Source organism: Nilaparvata lugens, chromosome 2, assembly GCF_014356525.2.
Source record: "Nilaparvata lugens isolate BPH chromosome 2, ASM1435652v1, whole genome shotgun sequence".
NCBI classification, from domain to species: domain Eukaryota; kingdom Metazoa; phylum Arthropoda; class Insecta; order Hemiptera; family Delphacidae; genus Nilaparvata; species Nilaparvata lugens.
In genome coordinates, this window is record NC_052505.1 from 34,932,280 (window position 1) to 34,940,452 (window position 8,173).

The window sequence follows — 8,173 nt, forward strand, 5'->3', positions numbered from 1 at the left end:
TCGCGATTGTATTTCACGGTTGAGGAACCGCTTTGCAGGTGATTCAGTAGTGGTGACATTTGGTGCCCGGCGATATGTGAACAGGAATGTATTTAGCTGCTGTTGGATGGAGCCATTGTATGTCTTTAATGCCCGAAGTCCTTGTTTCAGTGTGAAAACATATCTCTCAGCTTGGCCATTTGATGCAGGGTGGAAAGGTGCTGATGTAATGTGTTTTATTCCTTACAGTTCTATGAAGTGTTGAAAGTCTGCACATGTGAATGCACTGGCATTGTCAGAAACTAAGGTGCAAGGGAAGCCATATCTACAAAAGAGTTTTTCCAAGATCAGGATAGCAGAACGAGCTGAAGTGTTATTCACAATCTCCACTTCGATCCACTTTGAGTGTTATTTTTATGAGAAAACAAACAGAAACAAGTAGGCCAGTCTAGTCCAAAAGAAAAAGAAATAAAAGCAAGCAACAGGAAAGAAATTTATCAAAAATAGTTCTGCCTTGTTGCAAGCTCCCCCACATTTGCATGTGTTCTGCAGAGGGTCTGAAGTACATAGAGGGAGAAGACTGTGAGGATTCTCTCTCTCACAAAGAGGGGACGACATTGGGCAAGACGCTCAGCACCACAAAGGATCTTCAGGGCCCTCTTCTGAATGAGTAACACTCGTGAAACATCTGTGGCTCCACCCCAAAGCGTGAGGCCATACAGGACAATGCTCTGGAAAAAACAGAAATAGCAGACCTTAAGATAGGAAGCAGGAATACAGGATTTCAATTTCCTGAGCAGGAAAACCACTCTGCTCAGCCTGCAACAGACAGCCTCAATGTGGTCAGCCCAAGAGAGCTTTCTATCCAGAACAAACCCAAGCAGCTTCACCGGGAAAAAATCATACTCATCCCCATTTCTGAGGCTGAATATGATTGACTGTGTTTTATCATCATTGAGAAGAAAGATGTTTGCAGAAAACCAGTCCGTAGCAAACAACCTGGTCTCCAACATCTCGGCCCTCAGTACATCAACTCCATGACCATGATCGTAAAAAGTGGTGTCGTCTGCATAGCAAACAACACTTCTGCCATTCATGCGAGCTACATCTCGTTCACTGAAATCAAAAATAGAAGTGGCCCCAGGATAGAGCCCTGAGGCACACCACAGTTGACACAGTTTCTTATACGAGACAACACACCATTAGCCAGTACAGCCTGCTTGCGGCCCCCCAGGTAGGATTGAATCAATCTAAGAGGGGGTCCACTGACCCCATAGTGCTTGAGTTTTCTCAGAAGGATTGCATGATCAAGCGTGTCAAAAGCCTTGCTGAGGTCACATAATGTGAGCCCAGCAAGCTCACGCCTCTCAAAGCACTCATAAATTTTACGCAGAAGGAAATCGACAGCATCAGCAGTCGATCTTCCTTTTCTAAAACCAAACTTGGTGGCCACAAACAAGCTGCACTGCTCACAATATTCAAGGAGCTGCTCCGCAATCACAATCTCAAAAATTTTCGAGATTATAGGCAGAATAGAAATGGGCCTGTTAGATGGGTCAGTTTTATCTCCCTTCTTGAAGACTGGTACTGTCTTTGCAACCTTCAGCTCATCAGGAAAAACGGCCTGTAAGAGACACTGATTAATAAAAACAGTTAAAGGCTCAATAATAGACAATATGATGTCCTTAATAAATAAGCTAGACATATAATAAATGTCTTTACTTGTAGATTTGCTCAAGCTAGTCACAATCCGTAAAACATCCTCACACATCACAGGGCGCCAGGTCAGGAGCTGAGAGTCTGGAGGGCGAACTGAGGCAGCCAGCAGGTCCACCGCCACTGAGGAGGAAGCTTGGATCCCCCCACGGATCCTATGAATCGAGTCAGTCCAGGTGTCATGTAGATCATCCGCAGAAACAGGAATAGTAGATGGCACTGAAGAACCCGTACTTGCTCTGATAATACTCCAGGCAGCCTTGCACTTATTGGGAGACCGGTCAATAAGTGCAGAGTTGAACTGCAATCTGGCCATCCTAACTGCCTGCTGGTAAGACTTTTTCAGGCCAGAGTAGATTCTCCTCGAAGATGGAAGTCTATCAGCTCGAAATCTCTCATATGCCACAAGCATCAGGTCACGCAAATCAAGCAATCCATCTGTGACCCAGGCCACTCCATGCCTCTTACTTTGTCCCTGGAGGATCCTCTTTAGAGGAAAACAGCCATTGAAGATGCACAGGAACTGATTGAAGAATGATGTAAAATTCAGCTCAGCACAGGGGTGAACCAACAGCAGGTCCCAGTTGATGTTATCCAGGAGCTGGAGGAAACGTTGCTGTCCACACTGTGTAATGGGCCTCACCCAGATGTGCTGCTGATGATCACAGGCTCAGACACCAGATTGGACACCTCAATTGTGCATTCGAGTGCCAGGTGGTCACTGAGGAAAAGGTTTAAGGGAGAGCACCTAATGCAGTCATCAATCCTCAGGGTTGAAGCCACATTGTCCAGGTAAGCATCGAGTCTAGTGGGCTGCCAGTTGGCCAGATACATGTCCAAGGATCGAAGGAGATTGATAAAATCTTTAGCCCTGTTATCAGCCTTCAGCAGATCCACATTGAGGTCACCTCCGATCACAACCTCAAAGCTTGGGTTTACCCTGGTAAGTTCAGCAGTAAGTTTCTCAAGGGAAAGGAGGAAGTTCTCAAAATTCCCAGCTGGGGAGCGGTATACCAGAACAATATACAGTCTAGCAAGCTCATAAGAAAGACAGGCAAATTCATGAGCCTTATTCATGCAATGTGTAGTAACATCAACACATGCAAATAGGGCATGCATATCCACATCAATGAAAATGGCCACACCACCACACTAGTACTCACTTCGACTATAGAAAGCAGCCAACTCATAGTTAGAGATGTTCAAAAGTTTAAGCTCCTCAGGGCACATCCAGTGTTCAGACAAACACAGTATTTTGTACCTCCTACTTGTGCTGACAATCAATTCAAACTCATTCACTTTATTTCGAAGGCATTGGACATTATAGAAAAGCAGATCGAGAGAAACATCAGTGGTAGAATCAACAGCCTTACTCTCATCATTCATGAGTGTCACTTGACCCGGGCAGCCCGGCTTGGTTGGCCTAGGAAAGCACTCGATTGATCCCTAGGCTTATTGGATGGAATGAATTTTCTCACCAAGATTCCTTCGGTCCAGAAGTCTGAAGCCATGACATGCTTAAGTAGCCTATCAGTAATCACTATCTTGAAGGATGAATAGGTATTGAATTTAGAGTTCAGTTTGTAGCAGTCAAAATCAGATTTATCCATACCAGATTCAGTCTGTCACCTCAGGGTGCAGCCTAGAGACGAAAACTGATTTTCTCCTATCCACTGTCTTGAGGGGTAGAATACCAGGTTTGGAGGGGAAAATTTTTCTGGAGCCAATAATAGTAGTCTTAGGCTTTTTTAATAAAGCAGAGCAATATGAGTCAGTCCCGGTAGAGATCACACTAGGCCTGTCACTTGTCTTCAATCCTTGTACATTAGCTGAGTTGCAAGATAAAAAGACATTTGGAATGGATTTAGATAAGGTGTTTTTTCTTGAATTACTATTTTTTCCTTTAGTTACAAGTTTCCAGTTTGAATGTTCATTGTCTTCATTTTCATTTGTCAAATCACATAACTCCATTCTACTTGAAAAAATGTTTGAATTCTTTTGCTCAGCCTGAAAAGCCGTGTTAATTAATTTGTTAGCATCAATTTTGTTTTTTGATTTGTCATTAAATGACAAATTAGTTGCATTAACACTTAAATCAAATGCATGTTCGTCACTATATATTTTCGTGTTGTCATTATTTATTAAAATAGGTACAGGATGCATAGCACTAACACTAGAATTAACTAATTCTTTCACACAAATTGAATTTACATTGTTCGTTACATGGGAGATTGAAATAATTTTAGTGAAACAATTTTCAGTTAGGAAATAATTACAATGTGCATCCACTACTATAAAGAAGATGTGACCCATGAATGGTCCTGCAAAATCCACATGTATTCTTTCCCATGGGTGATAAGGATATTCCCAGAAGTGTGTTTGAACCTTCCCTGGATTATTTTGTGTGTTAATACAGTTGGAACAGTTGTTGCATGTATTTCCAATGTCCTCATTAATGTTTGGCCAATATACAAGTGAATGAGCCAAGGCTTTCATTTTCTGTATTCCCAGATGACCACTGTGGAGTTCTTGGAGAATGAGCCTCCGATATTTTGATGGAATGTAGACTCTGCTGCCACAAAATATGACTCCATTGTGAAGTGACATAGAATGAGTATTTGCTCCCACAGATACTCCTTTCTGCAATTTATCCAGTATTTCTAGTAGATTTGGGTCTTCCCGTGTTCCTTTCCTAATGTCATGGCATGTAATTGGTAGGGTGTTGATTTTTTCAAGTTGGAATAATGATATTTCATCAAGGTGGTTTTCTTCCTCCTGGAATAATTCTTGTGAAGATGCTGGTAGACGGGACAGGAAGTTAGCATTGCCATGCTGTTCTGATGGCACATATTGGATATTAAACTGAAACATTTGGAGGTAGAGTGCATAATGTAAAAGTCGTGTAGCAATCGTGTGAACAGGTAGTCCATTTTTGTTTCCAAAAATATGTATGAGAGTTCTATGGTCAGTATTCAAGGTGAACTCTCTGCCATAGATGTAGTTGAAGAACTTTTCCACTCCCCATTTGATTTCCAAGGCCTCCTTGTCTAATTGTGAATAATTCCTTTCACTCTTATTGAGGGTGCGTGATGTGAAAGCAATTGGTCTTTCTCCATCTTGTATCTGATGGGAAAGGACAGCTCCCAATCCAATTGGTGATGCATCCACAGAGAGTATCAAAGGTAGATCTGGATTGTAGTGTACAAGAATTCTGTCAGATACAATTTCTTCCTTTACTCTTCTCATACTTCTGTCTCCAATCTCAGTCCACTTGAATACTGTATCATTTTTCAACAAATTGTACAATGGCTCAGCAATTGTGGACAAGTTTTCCACGAATCGAGAATAAAATGAAACCATTCCTAAGAAGGCCTTTAATTATTTTTTGTCTGACGGTGTCTTGCAGTTCAAAATAGCATCTGTCTTGTCAGATGTCTTCCTAAGTCCTTCACAGTCAATTATGTATCCAAGGTACTTCACCTCTCTTTGCATAAACTTACATTTTCCTTCATTCAGTCTGATATCATTTTCATCTAGTTTCTTTAGAACTACTTCTAAACGTTCTAGGTGTTCCCTATCTGAGCTGCCTGTAATGATTATATCATCATGTACCACACAGACACCTGAAATCTGACCTATAACTCCTTCAATATATGATTGCCACACAGCAGGGGCAGAGCTAATGCCGTACATCAATCGATTTACTGCATACAGTCCTTTGTGGGTATTTATGGTGAGTATTTGTGAAGTACTGTCAGTAACTGGGATGTATAGGAATGCTGTTTTTATGTCCAATGTAATGAACAATTTCCCTCCAGCCAATTTAGCAAAGACACATTCATAACCAGGAAAAGGGTGTTGTGGAATAAACATCTGTGGGTTCACTGTAATTTTATAATCCGCACAGAGACGTATGTCTCCATTGGGCTTCACAACTGGAACCACCGGGGTGGCCCAGTCAGAGAATTGAATTTTACTTATAATACCTTCTGTCTCAAGTCTGTGTATTTCACTTTCAATCTGCGACTGAAGAGCAAAGGGATCTGGTCTTGCACGCTTGAAGATGGGTTGGGCATCATCCTTTAATTCAATATTGTAAGTGTAATCTTTTGCAACTCCAACAGTCTTTTTGAATAAATTCGTGTATGCAGTCAATAGTTTGTTCAAGTCTGGGTTGTTTGTGAATTCAAGATTTTTTATTCCGTGGTACTCAGGGAGAATATTAAGGGCATTTATCCAATCTCTACCCACTATTGAGCTGCAGTCCTCTTTTGTGATGTATAGTTTAAGTGTTTCCAATTTGTTGTTGTAGCTGGCATTCACATAAATAACTCCTAGCGGATGTATTTCTGTATTTCCATAGGTTCGGAAAATTGTGCTAGTGGGCAAAATTTTTCTGCTACCTTTACTAGGGATGCTTTTGAGTGTTTTATTATTGATCACAGTAGCTCCACTTCCAGTATCCAATTCCATTGGAGTATCGTGGCCATTGATTTGTACAGTGACTATAACTGGCGGAGGGTTACTGATACTGGATTCCATGTTGTAGATAGGCACTTGTTTATCATCGTGTGTCTCACAGTCATCCAAAACTGAAGTTTCATCTTGATTGTCAACATTTGTTGCACGGCAGACATCAAGAACATTGATGCGTTTTGCATTTTGTGGTTTTGTGTTTTTGCGTTTCCTTGCAAGGCAGACATCAACAACATGGTTGTCTCGTTTGAAATATGAACAGAATGAATGTTTTTTTGTGCAGGATTTTGCAATGTGATTTGACTCTCCACACCGATAGCACTTTCGTTGCCCTGAATCTATGCTGTTAACTGGAATTTGCATAAAACTGCTTTTAGTATTATCAAGGATACTCTGTGTGCCCATCGATGCCTTTTCAATCGCTAAGGCAATCTCTACTGTTTTCTCCAGAGTAATATCATCCTCCTCAAAAAGTCCATCTAAAATTGATTTTGAACGTAGGCCACTAACAAAGATGTCTCTCAGCATTGTTGACAATGTATCATTATTGTATTTACATGGGACAGCTAACTTACGCAACTCAGACAAATAAATGCTTATTGATTCGCCTTCTTGTTGTTTACAATTGATAAACGTATGCCGAGCTGGAATAACTGATGGTGCAGGGCTTAAATGATTTTTCAACAGTGTTTTTAAATCGTTAAAAGTCTTGGATGCAACTGTCTCTGGGTATAATAGAGTTTTCAGGAGACTGAAAAGTTTTGGTCCAATTAGCGAAATAAAACACTGAACCTTTTTATTGTCTGGTACATTTTGAACCTCAAAGTAGGCAGCTCACCTATCAGTGTATGAGTCAAAGTCTTCCAAAGATTCATCAAACCTGTCAAATGGAATTCCACTTACCGCTTTTTCACGATTGTCACTGGCATTCGTATTTATTAACGTTTGAGTCAATTCACGTTGTCTAGTAACTATGGTAAGTAAAGTCTGAATAGAAGATTCCAAACGTTCAATTTCGCTCATCTTGACGTTGTAGTAGTAGTTTAGCGTACCGTATTACTCAATATCCAATACTCACGTAATGTAGGTTACTTATCTCTCAACTGCGCCATTCTGTTGTATCCTTAGGTTTTTTTAATAATAAACTAACTCATTGGTAGGAAATTATATCATTTTATTTCTTGTTTACTCACATCATAATAACTTCGTGTTGTACATAGCCATATGAATCGAATCGTCGGCCAGTGCCTTCTTAATCAGTAATTGGAAGGTATATGACAGTTGTTGATTGTCAATAGATGGTCCAGGAAATATGCGATGTACGATGAATAACCAGGAATTACATATTCTTTCCATCTCCTATTTTAGGATGAATATAAGCTAAGCTAAATTCAAGAAAAATTGTAAATTATTCTGACATTCTTCAGTAATAATAAATGCTCTCTTCCATGAGGTGAATATTTTTTTCCAACATTTTCCGGTTACTCAATGATAGGGGAGTGATAATTATTTGTATAGGTCTTCTAAGGAACCATTATCTACAGCTGGTACCAATCAACTACACTTGACACTACATGATCATATTTCCGTTATTCGGTAGCCGCTAGGCCGACAATTTCGAAAACATAGGTCTGTAAAATGGATTGATAAATAATCATTATTAGCCACCCTATTAAAATTTCTGGTCAGAAACCATCCCCAATATTCACACAACATATTCCCAAAGTTCCATGCCGTTATGTCAAGTATTTTTCAAGTCATAGGAAGAAACAGACATTCATTTATATATATATATATATATATAAGATAGAAGGTTTCATTCGTCTCAAACAAAAGCCTCTCTAAATGGAGGTAGAATGATAAGGTTGACGACTTTCAGTTCTGTTGTTTTAACTTTTTTTCAAATCACTTTCAAAAGGTTCATGTAGTACCTACTATTGTATTTGAGACACTTCTGGCGATATCATAGTTTCACAACTACTCTGTTCCACACTCCTATCTC

The 8,173-nt window shown here is 40.1% G+C and overlaps 1 protein-coding gene across 1 annotated transcript; it reads right to left on the reverse strand.

The window, feature by feature from the left end:
* Window positions 1-206: 206 nt before the first annotated feature.
* On the reverse strand, window positions 207-6,105 carry LOC120349860 (uncharacterized protein K02A2.6-like). Its single transcript, XM_039421098.1, has 2 exons — window positions 3,975-6,105; window positions 207-386 (listed from the first exon to the last, which is right to left on the reverse strand). Exons 1-2 carry the CDS (start codon window positions 5,053-5,055, stop codon window positions 223-225), a joined length of 1,245 nt encoding a protein of 414 aa, XP_039277032.1. The 5' UTR covers window positions 5,056-6,105; the 3' UTR covers window positions 207-222.
* Window positions 6,106-8,173: the final 2,068 nt, after the last annotated feature.